At 40.8% G+C, this 27,518-nt stretch overlaps 1 protein-coding gene across 1 annotated transcript in view; it reads right to left on the bottom strand.

Annotated features, from left to right (window-relative positions):
• clpb (caseinolytic mitochondrial matrix peptidase chaperone subunit B) overlaps positions 1-24,866 on the bottom strand; it is a 35,230-nt gene extending 10,364 nt beyond the window's left edge. Inside the window, exons 1-7 of the mRNA XM_044354242.1 lie at positions 22,661-24,866; positions 21,719-21,770; positions 18,834-18,920; positions 10,690-10,793; positions 9,098-9,226; positions 4,314-4,411; positions 1,827-1,941 (exon numbers count right to left, since the gene is read on the bottom strand). Coding sequence (XP_044210177.1) covers positions 1,827-1,941; positions 4,314-4,411; positions 9,098-9,226; positions 10,690-10,793; positions 18,834-18,920; positions 21,719-21,770; positions 22,661-23,117 — 1,042 coding nt within the window. The 5' untranslated portion in view covers positions 23,118-24,866. The remainder of the gene's footprint in view (positions 1-1,826; positions 1,942-4,313; positions 4,412-9,097; positions 9,227-10,689; positions 10,794-18,833; positions 18,921-21,718; positions 21,771-22,660) is intronic.
• Between the last annotated feature and the right edge of the window lie 2,652 nt (positions 24,867-27,518).

Below are 27,518 nucleotides of genomic sequence, written 5' to 3' on the forward strand. Positions count from 1 at the left end.
TCAGAACACATTGCAAAAAAGTGTAGAAATGATTAGTTGATGAATCAACAACTTGATCGACAGACTATGAAATGTCTACCATTTTGATGAATTAATCAGTCATTTATCAAGAAGCTTTTCAAATGTGAGTATTTGCTGCTTCTCTGTTTTATATTATTGTAAAATGATTATGTTTTGCACTTTTGGTTGAACAAAACAAGCAACATAAAGAAGTCACATTGGCCTCTGACATGTGACAGGTATTTTTCAATATTTTCTCAAATTTGAAATACTTAAGGATTAAGAAATTAGTAATAAAAATAATCAACAGCTCAGTCTTTACATCCCTGTCTCATTTGTTGTCTCTTAGTGTACAGTATATGTCTTCCTCTCTTTCTAGCCTTAAATGTCTGCTTCTCCTCTCTGATGCTGGGCTCACGTTTGATAAAAATGGAGAAAATAGCAAACTATATAAGTATAAATGTACAGCAGATCTGCAGATGGTGGTTCATTTTTTGCCTCTCTTTTATACCACTTTGTCTGTGTGTGTGTGTATGTGTGTGTGTGTTATATTCACTGTAATACTTCTCTGGGATCAATAAGCTGCTCCTTTATCACTGTGGTGACATCTTCTATAGTTTTCAGGACAATTTGCCATGATAACAGCAATCATTTATCACCTTGCCAAAGACTTCAACTCCTGTGATTTTGTTGTCCTGCCCTGACACTTGTAACTACATCTCAAAAAGCTTCATTTGTCTATAGTTTGTATTTATACATCTGTGGTCGTGTGTAGTTTTTTTTTGCAGGCATTACACTTACAGAGGCCTCAAGATTGATATCCAAGTGGCTCTCCTGTTGATTATAAACACAAAGCAGTATTTGCTCCCACAAAGACATTACAGATTATAATATCTGTTTTTATACCTTGGGACTGACTTGATTATTTTCACAAATCTAAACAGAAACTGTCCAAGATCATAAAAATAACACACAGCCTCTCTCTGAGCTGCAGAATCCTTCCTGAACACATCATCTGCGGATCAATACATGGCCTCCATGGATGCCTGGTGTAATATCAGCTCTTTACTGTCTGTTGTGTTATTGTGCTCTAACTCATCCTCCCTCCTCTTCTCCATGCATTACACTCGCTCTCTTTGTCTTTCTGTCAATGCTCCGAGCTTTCTGGTTTTCAGCTTCTTCTCTGCTATCTTCTCCCATCAGCGTTCCCCATCTCTTTTTCATCTCCTGTTGCCTCCATTTGTTTGTCTGTCTCATCTGTTTTTCTCCCTTCCTGTCTCCGTCACTTTGACTTTCTCCTGTCCATCCCTGACTCTGCTCAGGTGGAAAAGATGCAGGAGGTGCATGGAGGCCCCAAACTGAAAGTAGGAAAGGACAGACGGATGAAGGAGAAAGAGTGGGTGTGATGGAAATTGAGGGGGTAAAAGAGGGAGAGAAAAGGAGGAGGATGATGGAAGGGGGGGGAGGAAGAGGGGTGGGTCTGTAGTATGTCTCCTCTCTGTAATCGTGTTAACTGGCGGCTCCAAGCCTGGCCTCTTCAGCTGTCACACACAAACACACACACAGCACCTGTGTATGCCTGACAGACAGCTCATTCATCACAATTAACCAATTACAGTCTCCGCCGGTCTGTCTGAACCCGCCTACTGCTGGAGGGAAGGGAGGAGAGCCGGAGAGAGTGGAAAAGGAGGAAGGAGGGGAGTACAAAACAGAAACGTACTGAAAAGAAAGAGAGAAACAAATGGTACACGGTGTTTATGTGCACATGGTAACTTGTAATGTCTACCTGTTTACCTGTGTGTGTGTGTGTGTGTGTGTGTGTGTACCTGAAGCCACGGTATTGATGGCCCCCTCCTGTCCGATGATGTGCTCCTTCAGCCTCCTCTCCAGGGGGAACCTCCTTCTCTCCTCCGCCTCCCGCCGAGCCTGCGCCTCCTGGAACTAGATGGAGGTAAAGGAGACGGAGGTACAGAGAACAGACTAGACAGTCAATGAATCAGGGAGAGTAAAAAGAATGAGAGACAGAGAAAGAGTAGAACAATGTATGAAATTAACTCTCGAGGAAAAACTAACTACTCCACTATTTCTTTTTTGTCAACTTCCCAACTCACACCCCCCCCATTAGGCACTGAAACAGGGAGTGGACAAACATGCACTTAACCAATGAGAAACTGGTTTGTTTTATCATACAGATGTGTTGTTGCAGTAGTAGTCCTCCTTAAGACATTTGATGTATGTACTTGGCTGAGGAGCCAATGGGGTGAAACTACCATCTATGGGATTATGACTGAAGTCAGAATCTGGCCTAGATGCACCATTAGCATGTTTTCCAGTTGTTTTTGTTCCTTTTAAAGTGTTTTTTGTTATCTCCCAAGACACCTGGATACCATTCACCTCTTTATTTATCCCTATAAGAGATGCTATTGCTGCTAAATAATCTCTACCTACAGTATATTCAGACAGGTGCGTAGGAGAATTAGCTAACAAAAACTTAGCTCCTGCACTCTGTCAACACTTATGGTAAATTTACTGTAAAGCTACGTTTCAGTCACCCTACATTCATCAGGCATTTTGCTTGAAAAGTAGCTGTTTTAATAAATAAAATCACAAGTGACCTTCGTCAATCTTTAAAGGTTGCTTGAAATGCAGCTATTTAATAATGTTTACAGTGTGCGGGAGCTGAATTTTGTTACTTGGACTCATTGCTAAGTAATGAACATCCAATTATTTTACAATCTTTTTTTTTTTAAAACAAAGCTTAGCGATAAATACTTTTTTACTTTTTTTTATCAATCATTTTCTTAGATAATGTATCATGTTTTTAAAACTGGAATGAAATTTTTAAAATGCCAAACTCGACTCCTCCCTTCATATCCTACACTTCAACTTCATAGAGATTTCCTCCCCATTTGCCAGCAGCTATCAGCTTCCTGTCCTCCTCCTCTGTTACACACTCCTCTACCTCTCCATCTTCCTTTACCTCCATTTCGCCGACACACATCCCTACCTCTCTGCTGATTTAATCTCTTTCCACCTCTCTTCTATTTCTCCCTTTCTTTGCCCATGTCTTTACTCTCCCCTTCCTCCTCTTTCCCTCATTTTCTGATCTCTTTCTCACACCTCCTTCCCCCCTCATCCTCAGCTTCTCTCCCTCTTTCCTTCTTGCAGCTACACCATGACTCATTCATCCTCTCCTCTTTGTCTCCAAGACTCCAGCTTTTCTCCCTGCAGTGGAGGCAGGCTGTTTATTCTCTCTCTCCATCTTGCTTAGCTCTGGCCTGCTGTCAAGCCGGCGGATAACTACGGGTAACTCAAGTTTTATTTAAGAAAACCGCAGACCCCGCTCCTCCTACTATACTGTACACTGTGAGTCACTGTGAGTCTCTTAGGTCAGCTGGTTTGAGAGCTTTGTTCAGTCAAAACTAACAAAGCTTCCAAATTACCTTCAATTTAAATCACATTTTAACAATATGAAAATATGTATATGTGTTTTTTGATGCTGTTAATGCTCTTGTTTGTGCAAAAAGTGCTGAATCAAATCTCCTTGCCTGTTCAAACAAGAATTTGTGGAGGATTTTAGTACATGCAACTGAAACTAAATGGTAAAATACAGTATTTTATTCATATGTTTTAGACCAAATACCTGAATATCAATAATGTGACACAATATTGATGCTTTCATAAGATATTTACACACAAGTTTTGAGATAAACATTGGAAATGTGAAAAGCGACTGCTGCAACTTTGCATGTTGAGAAAGAGCATTCATATATATTTTTACTTTACATATATTTTTGTAAGGATTCAAGCAACCAGCTGTACATAGCAGAAATGAGTGCTTAGACTTGTTAACCTTCACACTGAAAGAACCTTCAGGAAAAGGGAAAAAACGACATTTATGGTAAATCACAATATCATAACTAAAATTCCAGATTGTATCTAGTTTCCTATCATGATTTGCACTAAATATTATATTGATGTATCCCAGCTTTACTCTACAGCACATGTTTTTAACCCCAGTTAACCTCTACCAGCTTTCACATCTCCAACACTCAAAAGCCCCTGTCACTCATTCACCAGACTGACACAGACCTCCTGAAGAGAGTGTGTCTGTGTGCGTGACGGCAAGTAAATGACACAGATGTCTGCTGAGTGCTGAGTCACACAGACCAGGCCACAGGAAACGACTATCAAAACATTTGTACGCATGGAAACCAGTGTCGTTTTAATTGCTTCCACATTCTGCACAGCCTGTATGGAAGCAAAACAAAATGATCGTTTGCGTCTGTATGAATGCGACAAGTATGTCATACCTTGCCCTCCCACTCCTGCAGTAGTGTGCTCACTTCTCCCTCTTTAGCGTAGGCCCGTGCTGTGTGTCCCAAACCGTTGCTCTGCAGGGGGTTGGCACCTGTATGCAAACGTGAAAACACAAACATAGTTAATAAATTACAAGATATTCCAAATAATTTGAAAAAAAGGTTCACAAAATGGTTGAAACAAACAGAACAACATCTCCTTTTTTTATAAAATATTTTTAAATCTTGTTGTAAGAATATTCACACCCCACCTCAGCAGGAGGGTCAAAATGTCGATTGAGAGAGCGAGGTTAGGGGGTGAGAGGGCACAGGGGTTCAGGGGTCACTGAGGCTAACTGCAGTGAAGCAGGAGGACCGTGCAATGACCCAGCAGGGGGTTTCATATCTGCAACGCGTGCCAATAACACACACTTTGACCCCTACACCCGCACACCAACACCCTGGACTATTAAACAATCTATACACACTGCAGGTTGTTGCAGGTTGAGGGCCACTGATGCTGAAAAGCATGCACACTTCCACACAACAGGAGGGGTCAAACAGAGGAAAAATTGTGTTAAATTATCTTTTGACTCTTCTTAAGGGGGGTCAGAGTATAAATGAGGAAGAAAAATAATGACACAGCGTGTGTGGAGTGTGCTGGGACTGGACAGTGGAGGGCTTGTCAGTGAGGATGGTTAGCAGTGCCTTCTGCCCTGACCTGTGCAACCACTCTCAACCCAGAGTCACCGACACACACGTGCCTCCACATGAACAAGTTGTGAGTGAATGTTCATCACCCAAGACGGAATGAAAACCCATTAAATAATGAATAAAAAGAACCAGCAACACATTTTGAAAGCTATAACTTAATTTCTTTTTTTGTTTCTTTCCATCACAGCACAAACACACACAAATGTGTAGCTTAGGTCTAGATTCTTGACATCCATCGCTTGCACACCTCCTGTCTACAGCTGGGTATCGAACCTTAATACTCTTCTGGTAGCGACCAAATGAGTCCATATACAGTAGCACCAAGTAATAAAAACTACTAAAAGCTTTTGTTGAATGCTTAGTCAGCAGTGTTTCCCCTGTATTCAGTCCCGAAGTTAGCAACAACGCGTTAGCTTAACTTGACCAGGCTCATTTAAGGTGGACTGATTTTTAAGGTGGACCAGCAATTCTCATTTTAGTGTCAATCTCTAACAGATTTAACAGGGAACGGAGAAACGTCTGGCTGATGAGGTATTGTATTGATACTAGTGTAGAGAAATGTCAAACTATACCCAACCCTCCTCCTGTCTTTACCAATGTATGAAACAAACACTTAATGCTCTAACTTCATAAAAGCTGGTTACTGTGAACACAAGCTGACTGTCATACAGATATTTCTCTGGATTTGTTTACACTTTTGTGGTTATTGGTGGTTGGACTGGATTTTGTCCAGTCAGTCAGACTGAACAACAGGTTTTGACAACCTGGTGTGAAGCCTTTTGGGACACTATTGAAGCTTAAAGGGAGGAACTGCAGGAAGAGATCAGACTGCAGGAAAAGAGTGATCAGAGTGACATTAAATGTCCCATCTTAAAGATGAATGTGCAGGAAATATATTGTAATCTGGATGTTACAAGAACAGCAGTGAGTCAAAATATCACTGACAAACTGTAAGTTACAATACTCATTGAGGATGTATTGACACCGGTGCATATAAAGCATATATAGATTTTCACTATGCCTTTTCAGCTGAAGAGAGTATAAATGTATTTGTACCAAATCTGAAAATGTTAAAAAAAAAAAAAAACTGTATCATAGTATGTAATCAATACAGGTGCTGGCTCTTCCTATTGCTCTGAACACCAACCGCAGAGACTAATAATCACTGTGATGAATATCGATAAACCCTTAAATTTTGTGACCTGTTCATGCAGCTATTGATCCCAACAACAATACACCAACACACACCCCCACTTGCCAAAAACATGAGAGAGGAAAGCAATAAAGTACCCACAGACTCAAATATACACACACACATGCACGCACACACAGACACACACACAGAGGACATAATAAATAGCATCATTTAGGGCTTTAATATCAGGCCAACCCTCTGGGCCATAGCACTTTATAACAGGATCAACACTAACAACACTCACACACACACACACACATCCCAGCTGAACATTCACACACACACACACACACACACACACACACACACGCATACACAGGATCCCTTCATTAGGAGTGCTTTAGTTATGCCTATTAGGAGTACCCTCCCCTTTCCTATTTCCTCCTCCCTCTCTTTCACTGCAGCTGGTGGGAGAGAGCCCCTGCTGGTCTTTGTGCGTGCATGTGTATATGCGTGTGTGTGTCATTGTATCTGTATTGTGTGTCTGTGAGCATGTGTGTCTCTTCTGGCCTCCTACCACCTACGGAGCCGTCCATTACTGAGTGGCCCCTGGCCTCGGGCCTGATGTGGAGCCTTGGGGAGAAGCTAGGGAGCCTCTGCAGGTAGGGTGAGGGACCGTGAGACGAGGAGGGGCCCGAGGGTGGGCCTGGAGACTGTGATGGATGGAGATGCGAGTCGAGGGCCGGCTAAGGCCAAGAGAGCAAACCCACGGCTACTAAGGTAACATGGATGGACACAAACACAGGGGAAATAACAAGGCATGGGATACACACAACTTCATTCAGATACACACACACACACATACATGAACACCCAAATCCACACAGACGTCCTGCAGCTGTGGCAGTTTATAAGATTTTTTTGAGATGATGTGTACGAAAAATGGATACAAAGAAAGTAAAGAAGGCAACAACACACACAAGCTTTGCCAAGAATAACGAAATGCATATGAAAACCATCTTTAATTATGCGTCCTTTCACACACACACGCACGCACATGGACACTGTTGTGTTTGTGACTCCGTAAGTGTGATGTCATGATTGTTATTGGCCATGATAGTGGCGCCAACCACACAACGGCCCAGTCGGGCCAGCAACAACCAAGCCCCGTCTTTAATCAGATTGCCTTAAAACAAATGTCTCTGCTTTGTGAAATTTCTTACCTTCTTAATTCAAAAATGCGTCTGCAGAACATTTGATCGAGTTACACGAGGTGATTTGTTTAAGCGTACAGAGTGCTTACAGAGGCAGGGGTGAGATGGGAGAGACAGGCAGACAGAGCTTTGGATGCACCATCCATCATAAACATAAACAAGACATTAATACTAGCGTGTGTGTGTGAGTGTGTGTGTGTGTGTGTGTGTGTGTGTGTGTGTGTGTAGTGATGGTGTATCGTTTAAAAAATGTGAAATGTTTTAGATGAAAAAAGAAACAAAAAACTACAAATGTCCCCAAAGTTAGGAGTCAAAAAGGCATGTACAGGCTGATTCATGTCAAAAGGATGAAAACGTGCATGAATATATGAATATTTTAACTAGTGCAATGGAGGCTTGAGTGCACACGTACGCTTACACACACACACACACACGAACAAAGACACACACTTCCTGTGATTGTGGAGTTACCCCAAGGGCATGTTCTATGCGGAGGTCACAGTTCAACTAGGCCTCGCTTGTTTAAGAGCAGCTCGCCTGGAAACTGAGGAGGAGATTCAGCCCCTAGGGTCTGTGACAGTGTGTGTGTGTGTGTGTGTGGAGCTGAGTCAACGACAGGTGCGAGCGTTGTGGGGGTGAATGGGAGGAGGGAGGGGAGGGGGGGGGGGGGGGGGTATGAACAAGTGATCAATTTCAAATGAGCTTTGTAATACTGTTTATATTACTCGGGGGTAGAAGCATTAAGGTGGTGATACATGGAAAGCTTTTTAAAGCTGATGGAGATAATACCGCCTTCAGCTCTAAGGACAGTTATGAGGACCATTGAGTTTGGATAGCAAAGATTGAGATAAAGGGCCCGGCATGTGGCAGGGAGTACAAATGTGAATTAATAATTTTTGTGCATTATTTAGCAGAAGCAATCTTTGACTGTAAAAGAAGGGTGGAGAAGAAATATGTGTATAGCCATCAGTAAAAAATAATAATAAAAGCAAGTTGCATGTTTAGATTCAGAAGATAACACAAAATTTGTAGAGGGAGTGGTGAAAAAAAGAAATTAAAGATGGCACAAAATCTGATCATGAGGACACTGGTGGGCCGTGATTTATACCTTTACACCTCACACTTAAAATGTATGAGTGACGATGAATATCCTCTCTATATGGCACCTTGTGGCATTAGTTCTTGGCCTTTGGCCTATTTTTCCACCACGATTATTGAAATCTGTCAAATAAACTAATAAACATGCAGGACTGACAACGTAAGCTTCTTGGAGGAGGTAATTGATGAGCAAACTGACTGTCAATGACATATAGCTTGAGCTTGAGCCAGCTCAACAACAGATAAAGACAATCTGTTCAACCACTGGGACTTTTGCTTTTCGGTTGACAGTGTAATTGGTTCAGTAGTGACTGACAAGAGTTCAGGTGACAGCTGAATTTTGCAGTTTAGCCTCATGGGAGACAGACTTGTTTCATTTAAGCAGGAAGCACAATCGCCCATCATCGTTCTCCCTTTCTTTGTATTTTAGGTGGTCAGGATGGAGTCTCTCAATGAGATAAAGCAAGATAAAATAGGGAGCATGAGCGGTACCTTGGTGTGGTTGAAAAACAAGGGGGTACATGTTAGAATCGATTTCGATCTTTAAATTCCTACAGTTTATTTAGACCCTCAAACGACTCCTTCGTGGACTCTTAAGGTTTACATGTGATGGGTTTGGGGATGTGAGTGTAACATACCGGCATCCAGCAGCATGCGAACGGTGCGTGGGTCATCAGCCAGTGTGGCATAGTGAAGTGCTGAGCAACCGCGGAAACCAGCCCTACTGCTGAGCCTGCTGCTGAATTCATCCTCTCTGGACACCAGGACTGCAGGAAAGGACAGAGAGTGATGTCTGATGTCTGACATGAATAATTACTTTAAAAAAAACAAAACAGAGAGAATGATGTCCTTTAAATGAGCATGTTCTCTTGATCAGTTTAGACCCAAAATTCCTCAAAGACGGAAACAGGATAGGCACATCCGATCTAGATGCGACCAGTATACTTCCTGTAGCTGAAGGATGATGACGAATGACCGAATTAGACCGGGATTGTTCAAGCCTTTAAATATATAAAACCTCTTTTTTTGATTGAACGCTAACAAATTTACAGTCAATGATAAGTTTCCAGTAAGTATGACAATGACAAGACTGCAGACTAAAAAATTGTCTTTCCTGTTTCCAGCTTTGGAAGAGTTGTTCATTTTCACAGATTTAAGCTCAACTGTCCGACATGATTGGAATAATGTGCGTCGTGTTTTAGAGCCTTTGCTGTGCTCCTTACTAATAATCGAGATAGTCTATCATTCTCTCCTTACTTCTCTTTTTCATAAGAGCACTCATCTCGTGCCACTCCTCCATCATCCGTTTGTATTTTTTCCGCCTCCTTCCTCTCCTCCTCAGTATCCATCAATTCCTTTCATCACTCGCACCCTCTTTCCTCCCTCCCCGCTCCCTTTATCCCAATAACTTTGTCTCATCCATTTCCTGACTTCCTCTCCTCTCCCTCCCTCATCATCCCACCCATTTCCTTCGATCCCTCCCTCCCTCCGTCCCTCCATCAACCCTACGAACATCCACATCTTCTTCCTTCTCCTCCATCTTTAACCTCACTCTATCCCTTCCTCCCTCCCCTTTCTCTTTCTTTCTCTGCTTCCATCCTTCATCAGTCTTTCCCTTCCTCTTTCCATCCCACTCTTTTTCTTCTCTATCTCAACGACAGCTTCTCTCTGCAGTGTCTGTGTGTGTATGTGTGTGTGTGTGTGTGAGAGAGAGAGAGAGAGAGAGACAGGGTGGGATAATCATAGCTAACCCAATAAAGCGTCGCACAGGCCCCCCTAGCCCATCCATCAGTGTGCGTCTGGGAAACGCTTCCCCACGCTACGCCGGCCCCACGTGGACCCAAACCTGACAGCCATATAAATGTCTGCAATATACATATCCCATATAAATATGTCTGCAGAAACCCAACACAGACTGGGGGGGTAAAAGTGTGTGCGTGTGTGTGTGTGTGTGTGCCTGCGCCAGCCTGCCTATGTGTTTGTGTGTGACTGCGCGTACAGCTCGGGAGGAAAAACAAATAAAACATGCACTACTTGTCACAAAACATAAAAAATAAATAATACACAAGAAATGAAACGTGTATGCAAATCTTTATGCAAATTATAATGTCTCATAATATCCCTTTCTACACTTAGGATTCATATGTGTAATATAGCGACCGCACACACAAACACACACGACAAATGCGTACACAGTTGCAAAGTGTTTGGGGTTTTTTTTTTTTTTTACCTTCCAGTGAGTGGATGCCTTTCTCCCGTGAGGTGTCATAAACATTATTGAAGTGATCTCCGGCGTTTGGGTCGGCACCAGCTTCCAGCAGAACCTTCACCACACTGGAAAACACCCAAAGAGAGACACACAAACACACACACACACACACATTTATATACATGTAATAATGCTGCTTAGAGGTCTCTATTGTGTAAACACACATTCACACAGACGAACATTTCAACTGTAATAATTCTGTATTTGCAGCCACTGATGTTAAAAAGAAAAAAAGATTATTCCTTTTCCATTAGAAATAATAAAAACTCAAAGATGCTGATGGCTGATATATTATTGGCCGATAGACAAAAATATAATAATTGCTATTGTTCCGATAATGGAATTTCAGCCAAGACTTATGTCTGATAATGTGGAGCGTTTTTACAATAGCTATGGGTCCAACACCTGCTTCTAAATGGGGATCTGCTCTAAATAAGTAAAAACTAACAATATATTTAAGATGAGTTCCTCTAATGACTTTGTAGCCTATACATACTTGTCAATAAGGAGATAAGGAGAAGAAATCTATTCCTCTCTATGTATAAATATATCTCTCTCTAAACATCGCTGTTGGTAGTGGGGTAAAAACTGGTCCGTTACCCTTTATTGTCCTCTTGCAATTAAATAGTGTTAGTTATCATATCAGTAACAGCCACAACAGATGATCAGTCAACTCAACCCAAATCTGTACATTTTATGGTTTCCTAAGCAGCTAAATACGTAGCTATCTGAGGTCATCATCATGTCTGTTAGTGAAACTGGGATCCTTCATGTAACCAGACATATCCTTGACCCTTGAAAACTTGGATTGAAATATTAACTATATCTCTATAACATTAAATATTCATGACATCAAAGTTAAATAAAAACATCTTTAGTTATGATTTATGAAGAGTTTAAACTTTAAAAAAAACAATAACTGTTAATCTGCTTCATCAGGACTATGTGGGTGTGATTTGATCAGATCTTATTGACACTGATGAAACAACCCACCAACTGTCATCAGATTTGGATTCATTTGTTGCTACTTTGATTGGTGCATTGAAGTGTGTGACATCAGCTCTCTCCAACTTAGTCCCGCCCACTTCAAACCAATAAAAAGAGCACTGATAAAAACAGAAAAACAGGAAACTATCCTGTGAATAACCAAAACAGCCATAACTATAGTAGAAAATAAAAGTCTAAACGCTGATAATAAGATTTTTTCTGAGCCTTTAACAATATTTCTTCCATCCTCAACAGCTAGAAAACAGACACACTGTACACAGACGCAAATATCCAATTCCTCAATTGACCACGACTCTTCACCTGATTCACTTCCATTTCTAGTCTGTCCCATTATGGTCGATACACTCCAATGACCACTTCCCTCCTTCACTACACACTTGTCTGCCTTGTAACATGTACATATGTGTACATTGATGGGGCAAGGGGTCGGGCCTGTTTCCGGCGCTGTTGGAGGGGGTCTGTGTGTTGTAGTGGGTGTTTGTGTGTAGTCCTTCATTGGAGCGTACAGCCTTATAGAACAAACACAGAGTACCTCGGCAACACCACTCACTGTGACCCGACGGACATTCCAGGTACCGTCTCTCTGTCTACAGAACACACTGACACACACACACACACACACACACATGCACACAAACTTTACATTTACCACCGTGAACATGAGCAATGGCTTTGACATCGAGACACAGACATGCATATGAATACACGCAAACACACAAAAGATCACCAGCCAGGGTGCGGCGACTGGGAGAGAGAACGGGGGCGATGGCCGAAACATGAACCCTGCCAGTACGCTGCTGGCTGTCATTAAACCTGTGACTATGTAATGCAGCCTGGGAGGTAGTGATGGATCATTTTCAGCTAAATGGTTATAGCAGGGGACCAAGAGGCCTGAAATGGTTTAAATGGAGCAAAATGATTACTCATAGCAGGATGAGGTGGACTCCGTTTTTAGAGCAACTACACTTGACCACGTAACAGGACCGACGTCCGTGCTGCTGAAGCAGATATGAACTCATAAATGATCGAGCAACTCTGATATTAAACCACAGAGCCAATTTAAAGATGACGCTGTGAAATTCAACAACCTGTTCACCTGTTAGAGCAACAGTATTTAAAATATAAAATGTTGTGCATTTGACAACAGATTGAAGCACTAATATGTATAAATTATAAAGTCAAAGAATAGAATGAAGGCTGCAACTAATGATTAGAGCTGCAGTGATTAGTTGATTAATAGATTAGTTAACTGACAATCATCTGCAACTATTTTGATAACTGAATAAATGTTTCAGTCATTTTTTAATCTTTCCTGGTTTCAGCTTCTGAAATGTGATGATTTAATGCTTTTCTTCATACACGACCCTAAAGGGATTATGATCAGGTTTTCAATTGTTGGTTGGACAAAATACGACATTTAAAGACAAAACCTTTGACTCTGGGAAATTATAACAGGCATTTTTCACTATTTTCTGATATTTTATGGACAAAATGATTAATCACTTAATTAATTCTGAATATAATCTGTTGGATAATTGATAGTGACAATAATTGTTAGTTGCAGCCTATTTTAATTATTGATTAGTCTGCTGAATATTGTCTGATTTATACCTGTATAAATGTCTATAAAATTCTGGAAACTTTGTTCATATTTATATAATTTCTTTCTTTCAAATTACTTGTTTTATCTGACCAACAGCCACAACATATTCACCTCTATTACATATGACAAAGAAAAGCATCAAATTCTCACATTTGAGAGGGTAGAACTGGTGAATGTTTGGCATTTTTGCTTAAAAAAATGACAAGGAATGGATTATCAGAAGAGTTGCTGATTAATTTCCTATAGATGAACGAGCTGATTAATTGACTAATTGTTGTAGCTCTGAATGAATGAATCTGATTCCTGTCTGTTTGGGATACTAGTAGAGTCTCAAAAATGAACACAGTACAGTATACCAATACCATCCCAACACATTTCTGTAGTATATCAGTGAAACTAAAGAAAAACCGAGAGACGTTTCCCTTCATTTCCATTAACATGACTAAAATGTGAACAGAACAAACTACCTCTCTGGTCGTCTCCACAGAACGTGTGTGTTCCTGTGGGAGAGCAAGGCTGAGAACAGCCTGGCCAGGTCTTTGTGTCTGACCTTGCTGAGGGGGTATAAAGGACTATCGGGGGGTCCCCTTTTGTTACTGTATCACTGTGGCTGTGGGGGCGGTGGGGGGGGCTGTGACCCACAGAGGGCTCTCCTCTCACCCTTGCAAGCACTTCTACAAACACGTCGATGCATCCTCTGAGACACATACAGGCACACACTAACTGCGGCTGGTCACACGAGGCTGGGCAGGACTGTGTGAAGAAATGAGATGGTGTGAAAGGGGTTAATGGCATCAGAAAGGTAAACACGCAGTGATAAAGAGAGGAAAACTGCAGAGAGGAGGAGGAGAAGGAGGAGGAGTGGATGAAAGGAGGGAAGTGAAGCTACAAAGATGAAAGAGAGGGAGATTTAATTATAAAGGATGGTGCTAAAACTAATGAGCTTTTGAAAACAGTTTATAGTTTTACTAATCAACTGATGATCAAGTGGCTAACTTTATTTGGGACATTTAGGAAGAGAGTTGCAGCACTAATTTGAGGCCAAACTAAAGGCATGCAGAGGTTAATTAGGTTAAACTCTCATTTTAAAGGAGTGGGACAAAAGTTGAAATTACAGACTTCCTAATTGAATCTTTGAGAACCAAAACATTATTATCTGTAAATTGCAAGATTATTTTACTGTTGTAGCTAAACAAAAGAAGAAATGTGACAAATATAAGTTTGTTAAATGAGGAGGGAGTTATCTAGCTGCTGACTAACTTCTTTGCCAGTTTTGGGTCCATTGTCTCAACCCTCAGTTACTGTTTGAGTAACACACATAACACAAAATAAAGACAGCATTTTGTTGAATTGGAAAGCCCTTAATAGACTCCCCTTGTGCTTTGTTAATATTATAGTTGTAGTTTTGCAAATTTGTCCTCTGGTCTAGAGATTCAAGTCATTATTGCAGCAGGATTTTATAGCACTTCAGCATCTTGCTCGAGGACACTTAAACAGAACAGATGCTCGAAACCAGACCTCCAGTCAAATGACCGTCTCCCTGCTCCACCACCATCCTATGCTTGTACCACAACGTTGAAATAATAACCATTGATCAATTAACAAGTCGGTGCTGAGGCTGGTAGATTTAACCCTCCAGCTCGGGCTCGAGGTTTGCCAACAAGTGACTGGTGTTACTGCTGGTGTTTGTTTCCCATCCTGCCCTGGAGGGAAGACAGGAAGCAGACGCTTCCGTCTCTCTTGCACTATAATAGACACCCGAGCCGAACTGACCATCCATGTCTCTGACCACCTGGCCCAGACGCTGGACCTCACTTGACCCCACCTCACTTGGTGCACACCTGGGGTCAGCTAGAAGCCAGGAAGAGGTGTTCACTGCTTTTACTAACTTTCGTTTTTGCTTTAAAGAAATAAAAGCTAAAATGTGATTTTATTTAGCTGGGTTTCCTTCAAAATTTGTTTTTGTTTTTTGGCAAATTATGACATTTACTTTGTCCTCAGATTTAAGTGTGAAACATAGCCAACATTGATCATCACTAAAGAACAATCACGGCCTGTAAAATATTACTAGAATTTTCAAAGTCTTAATTTCTTTAAGCATTTTAAGGCTATTTATTAAATTTTAGCCATTTATACCCGTCACTTTTTGTTTTGCTAAATGAGTCGTGCAAGTTCACGTCCAAGTCCGTTAACTGCGGTCTTGATATGATGCAGTGGTTTCTATGGAGATAGAGATATTCTCTCGCTATTTCCTATATTTTATCCTTTGATACACTTTTTTGGAGAAAAATTGTTCATGTGTTGATAATTATATGAAAATTCATAAGGTGGCTGTACTGTGGCAAAGGGTGGAACAGAGGCTTCGAAACTTTTTAAAGCATGGCACCCATTACAGGAATTTCTTTTATGGCATCCCCCATAACACTAACTCCCCAGATATAACAGCAAAATGGCAAAACCAAACTGATCGTGCAATCAGACAATAATAAACATTTGTGTCCAGCATAGCCAGGTAGCTTTCACTGTACAGTTGATTTTCTTTTGGGTGGCACACGTTCAGTCTTGAGGTCTGAGATTTATCGGCATTTCTTTGAGCTCTATTTACCATGAAAAATCTTTCCATCACTTGCTCTGCTATCACTATTTCTGACATGAACCTGGAAAACAAGTGTGTTGTCTATGACAATCAGCTACGACATAACTGCATGTTTAACAGAGTTTTTAATATGGTGTTTTATATATTTATTTCTTCTGTAACACTTGATTCTGTCCCCCAATTTAGCATTCACTCTATAATGTAGTTATAAGCAGATATAAGGACATTTAAGACATGATTAAAAAATGCAAAATAAAAAAAAATTAAAGAACAAATCTTGTGGCACCCCATATAAACCTATTTATTATTACCCTATTTATTAATTTTATGGGTGCTTACCTGAGGGAATATTGCTTTAGTGCACTGTGATAGTACATGGAAAGCAACAAAGATATCCCATAAAAGCTAAATGATTATCACTAAATTAGACTATTTACCATCATAATATCGTAATACCTCGACCACAGTACTCTGATAATATTTCACTGGGATCTCCTTGGTGATTTTTTCCATATCCCAGCTAATCCCGGTCCCAAACCCATAATCCCACTCCACATCACTCTACCCACTGCTTAACTATTCTCTCCCTCTCTCTTTCCCAACGAGCCACTCATCCTCTCGTTCCATCATCCCTCCGCTTTCCCTCATTTCTGCCCCCCCCCCCCTCCGTCCCATTGAGTCACTCGGCCGACAGGTCGGAACGGTCAACAGGCGTTACACTCGGCCGAGCAGTCATTGTGCACGTGAATGCATCGAGGGAGGGATGGAGGGAGAGAAAGAGAGATGGAGATGGGTATTGTGTGTTAAAGAGTGCAAACAGTGGGCCCGGCCCTGCGCCTCCCCGATTTAGCCCCACATCAAAGCTAAGCAAACACACGCCCCCCCAATGTCTCACCCTTAATTCTTAAACACACCCCTCTACTCCACCCCTGATTCTCCTACACACAGCCGCACCTTGACCCCTGAACACAAGCGAGGCTAACTGGTTGGCAATACACCTATAAATGGTCGAGAGGAAAGCTACCGTTTCCCCAGAAATGGCAGTGTAGAAAAATTTTCTGCCCCTGGAAACACAGTTATCACTTCTGCTCCAGGAAAATATAAATACACTGGGAGGGAGGGGTGGAATAATTCAACAATGAGATCCATGTTGACATTCTGGCTACAGGCTAGACCTTGTTCATGAGTGACGTTCCCTGCGTTTTCACTTAACAGCTGCAAATAAAGTTGTGTGTGGCTGAGTAATAGGCAGTTCGCCTGTAAGATATTTAAATTCTCCTTGTCTGTGGTGTGCCTGTTTATACACACATGCATCCTGTGTGTGTGTGTGTGCGCGTGTGTGTGAATGTGTGTTTGTGAGTAGATATGAGCCTATGTGAGAGATGTGTGAGTGATGTGTGTGAACCGATGTTCTGTCTTCCCTGCAGCAGTGACGGCTCACTGGGGGGTTGGAGGACGGGATTAAACACAGAGGAGTGTCACTGCCTTGCTGAGTTATAGCACTCATAACACACACACACACACACACACACACACACACACACACACACACACACAGAGGACAGCGCAATGGCACACATACAAGCTCAGTGCGTACAGACACAAACATCAGAATTGTAACCAAAAACACTAGACTCACAGAGAGACACATCACATCATTAAACATGACATGACATACATGTCACACAGCAACGATCGCTCAGCACACACGGTGCTACATGCTGTATCTCAAACATCAACACAAAGTAAAATGATCGAAGCATCAGAACGTATTTGTCTCTGAAGGTGAGTCACAGACAGTTTGAAAAACTGCGTACATGTAAAACTCTAGATAAATATATAAACACATAATAGAAATTACAGAAGTTTAGAAAATTATAGTTATATTCTCATATACCTGAAAACAGTAGAAAAACATGTTCTAGTAGACTTTGATTTGTCTGTTACAATCAGCTCACAGTATTTAACATAAACGGTTAATATGTTTTCGTTCTAGTGCCATAAATTCAGACGACCTTCCTTGAAGAAGCATCTGTAACCCTGAGATTCACAGTAAGCTCATTTTACGTCATGGTCATATTTAAATTCCACATTACGTTTCTCACGGGCTCACATGAGGCCCTCGAACAAAAAAAAGTGACCAGCGAGTCCTGATGGAGGAAAAAAAAAAAAAAAAAATCTGTTTAAATTGGATTTGGCCCGGCCTTAACCTCGGCCCCTTTCTGTGTTGTGTGTGTTCTGGGGGCCAGGAGGCTAATTTAATTTGTTGGACAGAGAGAGGGGGGGGGCATAAAGACCGTCTGTCACTCTGAAAGTTGCACTTCAGAAGACCTACTGTAACAACAAGAGCAGGGACATGGACAACATACACTCGCACAATAATTCATGCAGACAGCTGCAATAATGCCAAAATATCACATGAATGTGGCATATTACGCTCATCGAGGTGGACGCTTCAGCGCCGATGATGCACAACTGAGTTTGTGACTTCAAATTTTTCAAAGTAGGATCCAACATAGACACAAATAGGGCTGCAACGATTAGTTGATTAATAAAATAGTGGACCGAAACAAAAATAATTGCAAACTATTTTGATTATCAATTGTTTTAAGTCATTTTTTAAAATGCCCAAATTCTCCCTTCTTAAATGTAAATATATTCTGGTTTATTTAGTCCTCTATGATAGTAAACTGAATATCTTTGGGTTGTGGACTGTTGTCAGGACAAAACAAGATATTTTAGGTTGAATCTTGGACTTTGAGAAATGGTGATTGAGATTTTTCTCCATTTTCTGACATTTTATAAACCAAACTACTTAATCAAAGAAAAAAAAAATCTTCAACAGATTAATTGATAATGATAATAAATCATTCGTTGCGGCTCTACGCACACACATACCTGTGCTGTCGGTTCATGGAAGCCACCATGAGAGCGGTCCAACCCAGACGGTGGCGGTGATTTGGGTCCACGCCCTCCTTTAACAGCCTTGTGAGGAAAAAGAAACAGAAAGAGGTGATCAAATTTAACATTGACGTAATGTAGAAATTATCTTAAAAAAGTCCCATCTAATACTGGTATCATTTGTTAGCACAACAGTTGTAGCATTTTGTTAATATTGTAACAGCAACGGATACATGATGGTGGATAGTTTAGGGATTCATTCTATTTAAATGCAAAGACAAGAGATATGGCTGGCCAGCTGTTTAAGTGATTGTATCAAGGATCCTTTTGCCATGAGACCACCTGCATCAAACCAGCCCATCATGTCTTTATCTACAGCTACACACCGGCCCCTTGACCACTTACTGTGTGTGTGCATAAGCCAGGTGTGTGTTGAGTTCTGTGCCTGAGGGTACGACATCAGGCACTGGTGTGAAGTGTGTGTGTGTGTGTGTGTGTGTAAGTGATCCGTCTGTCGTCTCTTGTGCTGAGCAGGCAGACATTGTGTGTGTTTACAGTCAACACGGTGGCCTCTGTCTGGTCTGCACTCTGCTCCACTGCTCGCTGGTTCCGTTTTCATTGCCTGCAATATCAGCGTTTGGGGCAGAGGAGATCGGCTCACTATTTTGGCTGCGTCTGAACGTTTTAGTGAGCAGCACTCAATTCAATCAAGTCACCATGAGCAGCTCTTACTACTTAAAATTCACCAGAAAGTTAAGTACCTAACTGGATAAAAGGAAAAGTACTGTCGATTAACCCATGTAAAATAACTTAATTAGTGGAATTTTTAATGGAGAGCATGCTTTTTTATCCTGGCAGAAGAAAAGTATGAAATATAAGCACCGAGCTGCGTTAACAGCAACTTCTATTACATCGCCATTACTTCAAGATTGCATCATTGGAACCAGCTTTTTATGATTCATCTTATGTCTCCTAGACGACAAAAACATCAGCTTCACAAACATCTTAAAGTGTCAAAATGCTGCATTGAAATTATAAAATGTTTCACCACAGTTGTAGTTTAATTGCTTTTATAAAGCCCAAGTGAAAATGAGACCTCTATCCTCTCGACAGCCTCTCAGCAGACACACCCTGACACTCTACCACTTGTATAAAACTCAACCAAAGCACTTAACACATCTGTGACCTGCTGACTGGCTGTCTTTCTGCACTCTCACCTACACCATCTGCCACATGTGCACAGGTAACCTGAGCCTACGAATGGAGACATACATGAATCCGCACACATTCATGTACATGGATGCAAATACACGACAACACACGTCGCTCACACATGCATACCTTAAACATTAATATGATGTTAAATGATCACAATCGCAACACGTAGAGCAATGTGTGTGTGCTGTACGTTTCTATAGGCACTACATACTAGACTCTCCAGTATTTTACTGTCACAAAGAGATTTCCAAACCAAAGTTCAGGACTCTGTGTGTGCATGTCTGACTGCACAGTGTGTCAGACTTCATATTTGATTCTCACAGTCACTCAAGATTTGTAATGCAATATTATCAGCAGGACAGATGGGACCGAGAAGTACTATAGGCCTGGTAAAACACACACACACACACACACACACACACACACACACACCCACCCTCCTGGCATACCCATTTTGGTTGACTGTCTCTGAGTCTGCAGGGAAACAGTAAGATCAGTTGCAGAGCATGTGTGTAATTTAATTTGTGAATTAGAAGAAGAAAAACAGGTATTACTATGAAAAGGAAAAATAATGCCTAAAACCAAAGGAATAAAAAACTGCTCAAATGTCAGCTCCATCCTGCATAACCCTCCTCATTCATCCACCAGACACACACTGAAGCACATGTAGTCCTGCTCTTCCATCTAGTGGTAAACGTTGGGACTACAACTACATGTGATAAAACTGTAAATGATCCTTTTCTGGCACTTGCTCTCTGCAGGTGATCTGTGACTGTATACAAAGCTATGAAATCAGACCAAAAGTGATGCAACCAACATTAGTATCTCTATTATTGAAATTATCAAGAGTTAAATGTTAAATGTAGTCCTGGTTGAGACTGATTACATCAAGTATCTCATCATTTTTGCCTCAATATCTTCATATATATTTATTTTACATACCGTTTCTGTCAAATAAAATAATTGGTAATGTAAATAAAATGGCTAATAAATGTAATAAATGTCAAATGAGATCAGAAAATGTATCATTTAAGAGTCAATATTTATGTTGCATCACAATATTACAATAACAAAAATCCTGGTATGATGTTAGTGATGTTATATTAATATCACACAGTTCAGTTGATTTTGCTAATACTTTCCTTAAAATATAGCAATTAAGAGAAAATACTTTTATCTTTATGAGTTTGAGCTGACAAGAACAAAGCTGACTGATTTAGTTTACCTTTCTCTCTTATGTAGGAAGAGTGTGAATATCACCCCTAAAGCTCCACTACAGCCTTCAAACCGGATATCTCCATTAGCAAATACTAATTATGTCTAAAGGGGGGTGTCCAAAAATCCAGTTTTGTTCACAGCATCACAAATTACAGATCCATAACATTAGTATTTTTTGTGATTCAGCACAACGAATAAGCTATAAAAATGTATAATGAAAAAAATAGTTTATTTACTGACTAGAAGACTCTTACTACACTTACAGGCAGTTTAATAGTAGCCTCCTAGAACCATATTGTTCATTAAAGAAGAGAGCCAAGGATGCGTGCTCCACTATGGTCCAAGATAATGTGTGAGGGAGCGTATAGAGGTATGTGAAATATGTAGCTGCATGAAAACATACAATGTGTGAGTAAGTATAACAACAGTGTATGTGTATGTTGTACCTGGCCACATCTTGAGCGTTATTGGTCCTTGCTGCCTCCAAGAGAGCATCACCTTGTTATTGTAAAAACAGAACAGAGAAAGACAGAAAACATTACAAAGAAGGAAAAAAAACAGAGTACAGGAATCAGGAATGTGCAAATCTAGGGAGGTAAAAATGTATTATATTTATTTATATATAAAAGCACTGAATGGTTCAGGGTCAAAATACATTTCTGATCTGCTACGTTTTGAACCGTCGAGACCTCTCCCCATAGACAAAACTAAACATGGAGAAGCAGCGTTCAGTTTTTATGCACTACTTATCTGGAACAAATTCCCAGGAAACTTGAGTTTTGCTGCAACTGTCAGTTCTTTTAAATCAATCGCCGCTGTCTTTTATTAAATCAAATTGGGGGCTTCTTATTCATATCTCGCACTGAACTGTAACTCTTATTCTACTGTTTTATCTGTCTTATTCTATTTCAGCATATTTTTACTTTCTATGTAACTACTTTTAATTGTATTTAAATGTGTCTTTTTTATAATTATTGTGTTTCTTTTACATTTTGTCTTGACGCCTTTTATGTTTTTACGTAAAGCAGTTTGAATTGCCTTGTTGTTGAAATGTGCGATACAAATAAACTCGCTTTTTAAAATGGCCTTAAAACATTTCTATTCAGGAAGGCTTTTTCATCTTATCTCGTATTATTTTCTTTATGTTGTGTGTTGTATGTTTTTAATGCTGTATCACTTTGAGATTCACTACAAATGAATGAAAAGTGCGGTATAAACTAAATGTACTATTATTACTATTATTGTTTATATGTATTTTGTGCAGATGTTTATGAAAAGTGTCATCAAATACACTATTTTCTGAATTAAACTGGTGACTTATTACTAATGTACTAATCAACTCTAAGTCAGACAACATAATGACAGCTGATTAAGTAGATAGTAACTACCTTTGTTATCAGAGTCTTTCTTCAGGCAGAAAGCCACAGCTGCAGCAGACAACACGCTGGCAGAGGCCACTCCTGCCCGGCTGGCTCTTCCACCTGTGTCCCGGCCCTCACCTCCGCCGCTCTGCCCGCTCTCCTCCCAGTACTGGTTGGTATTGCGCCCTCTGCTGGCCAGAGCCGCCCAGGAGCTGCGGCGGTTCTCCAGGTTGGAGATCCATCTAGGGGCGAGGTGGTGGTACTGCACCGACGGGTTCACAGTGGTACCTGCGGTCTCCTCAGCTAAAATTCCCCTTCTGGAGACGCGGGAGGTGGACACGATGGGGTTGCGGTTGGTCTCCGCCCCTGTCTCCCGGATACCCTGGCATGCGGCGCCGGTTGAGCTGGTCTGGAGTACGCGGCTGCACGGTGAAAGGCTGCGCGACCTTCGCACGAACAGCCTGGTGGGAACGGATGATAACATGGCGGTAAACTCACCGAAAGCGAAACGGAGGATGAAACCCTCCGTCTGTCAGTAATCTCAGAGGATAACCGTTAGCCTACGGACCGAGGACACCGCGTTAACGCCGATGTAGCAGCCGTTAAACCTCAGTTTACATGGAACTAATTACAACCAGCGAGACGCAAACAACCGTTTCACCTCATCGTAGCGTGGATGTCACCAGAACCCGCGGTGCATTTTGGGAAATGTCGTTTTACTGGAAACTTCGGTGCCTGTTGCTATGGCGACATGTATATACGTTCTCCCGTGCTAGGAACACATTTTTTTTACGATAAAGCTTTTCAGTTTGAGCTTCTCTAGCAGTCGGCTGCATTTTTTCTGCCTTGAAATAGGAGGTAACATCATCTTGACAGCTATTGTCTTTGGTTTCACACCTCAACACGCAGTTTTGTGACTGTAAACGAATGTCAGGGCACCGTTGTCGATTGTTTTCTGGGGCTGTCGTGGGCTATACACCTCCTTTGTATGAGTAGCCTACTGTTATTCACAAAAGGACTGTCACCGACACAAATTTGATGACACAGGTTTTGTCAAAGCACTTGTTCTTTCTCAGTGTGTCGTGGCCGCCAGATGTCGCCAAGAACAATGCAAAAAAGTGGCTGTGTGTGTGTGTGTGTGCCATAATCTGAAGACTGTTCAAACACGGCCTTCAATTGAGGACACAATCTTGAGACTTGTTGAAAAAAATTATAGCCTACATTAATTTACCTTTAGGTTATTTTCTTCAATGGGACACAGACTGGTGAAATATATTACTCAACCCCATGAAAAATACATTTGCATTAAAATGTAGGGCTAAAACTATTCATCAGTCATCCATACAAGCATGCTGGAAGTTTGAATGTACAAGTTTGTCAGTGTACATCCTCTTTTGTTTGATGTTGTAACTTTATTTACTTCTTTTTGTACACAAACTCTTAGACACTTCTACTTTTTCTTTCTCTAGTGTGGTTTAGTGCTCTTATATTAATGTTTCAAATAAGCCTCTTTCTCAATCACTTTCTTCTCTCACATTTGTATTTTCTTATGTCAAGAGGAAAAATGGTGCTTATGCTTGTCTGTGTAAGTGATCCTGTGAATAATATAAGCTTTATGTTGTTGATTCACCTGTTCCTTTCTCCCTAGTATCAAGTAATGTGTTTATTTGTTGCTTCTTGATCTGTATTATTGTGTCTGCAAAAGAGAGAACAGAGGATAAACAGCGCAATGGACTTGAAATGATTTAAACAGTTCTTGTATCAGGAGGAACAAAACACACACACGCCTATGAAAACAGGACTGTAGCTCAAACTTGAGGGGAAACATTGCATAAATTTATTACTTCCTGCCCTATAAACCTTGTGTGATATACCTGATATAAATGCGCTGGTTTGTATTTTCTTAAAGTCACATTGAAATTGCAGTTTGAGAGCACGAGATGTTGCAGAACATGATGGAAAGCATTTAATAATTGTAAAGCAGCGGCTTATCAGTTAAGAGAAGAGGCATGGTGAGGACAGATTGCTGAAAAAGCTGTGATGGTTTATGCCTGGAATTTTTATTTACACCTGCTGCTTTCAAACGATGAGGTTACTACTAAAGACACAGTGTAATCAAGGAAAAAAAACAGTTAAAAATGCCATTTTGTTGTGACTAATATAATCCGAGCAGAACTGCTCTGACATATATGTGAGAGGACCACCTACAGTGGAGTAGGGCTTTAATTTATGAAGTGGGTATGTTGTTTTTCTGGTAGTGGGCCTACTGTGCCGCACCAGACATGAATCATAGAGGACATCATGCTCTGCAATCATAAATCCACTGGCACCTTTACCAGGAATGAAATAAACAAATAAACAGCTCACACACTGCAGGGCTCCAGTGTCCACTTATTTATTGCACCAAGGTGACATTTCGAGCACCCCTGCTCTTCATCAGACTATCTCATCTAAATGCTACAGGAGGTGTCAGTGTGGGTTTTTCATTGTAGACACCTGGCAATTCATTAATTCCCACCAACAAATACGGCTAAAGTTACCCTCACTGCCCTGCCAACATGTCTAGGCCTATCTCTATTTCTAAAGATTATGCATTAGTCCTAAAATTAACATTCACTATTGATGTCAACAACAATAACATCATGCACTGGCTGCTGTTTGTGTCTTCAGTCAGTCAGCTTCACACTTCAGGGTCCCACATGGATTGGCAAACACAGGTGCACCTGATTTCGTTAACAATGGCTCAGTTATGGGAACAGAATGCAGTCATAATTTATATTATTTACACCTATTATTATTATTATTTAAGACATCAAAATGTCTGTCATGAAATGTTTAATTGTAGGATTTCACTTTTGTTGCACAGCAGCACAATGGCCCCCATTACCACCACCATGTTTTATCAACCAGTAAAAATACTGGGCAAGCTAGTGACAAAAGGAGCTGAATAGAACTTCATTGAAACATTAAAAAAAGATCATGAACGGCATGTTTCTTTTTACCCGTGTCTCTCGTTACTGTCTCTTGTGATGTATATGCAAATGAAACTTTCATCAAACTGGGAAAAATAGGGAACTTGCATGCATGATTGGGGTCTTCATATTTTCGATTTGACTCACATGTTTGCTTGATAGGTCAGTTTTAGTTTTCCTTCCCTTTCAAAGACGTGTCAATCATGCACTTTAAATGTTGTTTAACTGTCTAAATAACTCTTGCTAACCTGAATCTTAATAGCCTTGTCACAACAAGAGCACTATTGTTCCTTCCTTCATAGACCTTTTCAATAGCAGACATTTTGATGTATCATGGCAGTTAAAGCATAGGTGGTACTAATAACATTATTATTGCAATGCAATGCAGCAATTAGCAATGTTATGACTAACACCTGTGTTTGACAGGTCAAAATGTCTGCTAAAAAAGGTTTATTCAACTTTGGTTTCATGCCACATCCTTCCCCGTGCATGTGCAGCCTCCTATGGCTCTGTGCCTCCCTATAGGAGGCTCTGCCACCCAGTTTGAGAACCACTGGTCTAGACACAGAGTTGTCATTTAAGGTACCTTTGTTTCGATTATGACAAAATGATTCATCCTCAGGAAGAAGATCTTCTTTCACTCACTCGTCTCATGAGTTCAGAGGTCAGGGAAGTGCTGGAAAACCTGGAGCTGTAACTGGATTTCATTCACAAGCAAGGTTGTTGCATCACAACACAGTTGGGTGTCACTCATTAAAAACCCAACCACCACAGCACCTGCCAACCACCATAAAATGAAACATTTCAGCACAGAGAAAATTTGCCTGGTCTATCCTCACAAAAAAGTATCTGTGATAGTGACAAAGAAAGAGGGAGAGAAAAATGTGAGATGCACCTCAGATTATTTAGGCCTCAAGATGTCGTGAGAACACCCACCGATCAAATTGAATGAAAGAGGCCTATAATGTGTTTACACAGTCCAAGATGAAAGGAGGGGGACTGCTGAAAGAAAAAAAAAGAGAGACAGGCAAGCACATGAGGGAACAAAAATTATTGCATTATTGAAAGATTTTTATGAGTATCATTGTAGTTTTTCTAATAACAATTCAACTTATTCAGTGAGTCTGTGATGTTTGTTGAGCTGCAGAAGTTATTACGATCAGTTCAGGAGGAATCATGACAGAAAGACATATGAGGACTCAATAATACTTTACACGTCAGCCCACAGGAGCCAGGCGCGCCCCCGCTGCTCCGTGAACTAACTAGTTTACAAAAAGGTGCTGGTGTATGGCTGGTAGCACGGGTTGCATTCAAATGCTGTCGGGAATATCAAAGCCACAAACAAAATGGAACAGAACTCAGATTGTTCATGTCCATTTGGACAAGAGTTTCCTACATGTTCAGGTCGGAGTAAACAATATTGCCACTTTATGTTGCTTAGACAACTGAGTGGCCATGTGCCGACAGTTCTGCAGTCGTATCCTACAGGGCCTTATTGAGCTTCTCTTCCAGCACAGCTTCCTCATAAATCCTGAGTTAGCTGGTTATAAGCCATTTTAACATTCAAAAATATACCAAATGTGAACCTGTTTTGCTAAACTTTGAAAATGTGAATTGTGACTGGTTTCTTTTCTCCAGCCCTACTGGTAAGATTTACCGTAACTGGTACAGGACAAATGTTTGAAAACAGTTGTATAATGTCAACTGGATGGATTTTATACACTACTGTCGAGTTACTGTTGGTGCAACCAAAATTATTTTGTTTCAAAATGGACTCAGCATCCTATTATTTTACATTGGACTTCTAATATGTATTCTAAATTATTAAGCTAGCACTAAAGGGAAAGAAAACAGAAAACCCACAGTGGTTGAAATATTGTCATGTTCATGTGGATTTAAAGAAGAACCGGGGA

This window comes from Thunnus albacares, chromosome 6, assembly GCF_914725855.1.
Source record: "Thunnus albacares chromosome 6, fThuAlb1.1, whole genome shotgun sequence".
NCBI lineage: Eukaryota > Metazoa > Chordata > Actinopteri > Scombriformes > Scombridae > Thunnus > Thunnus albacares.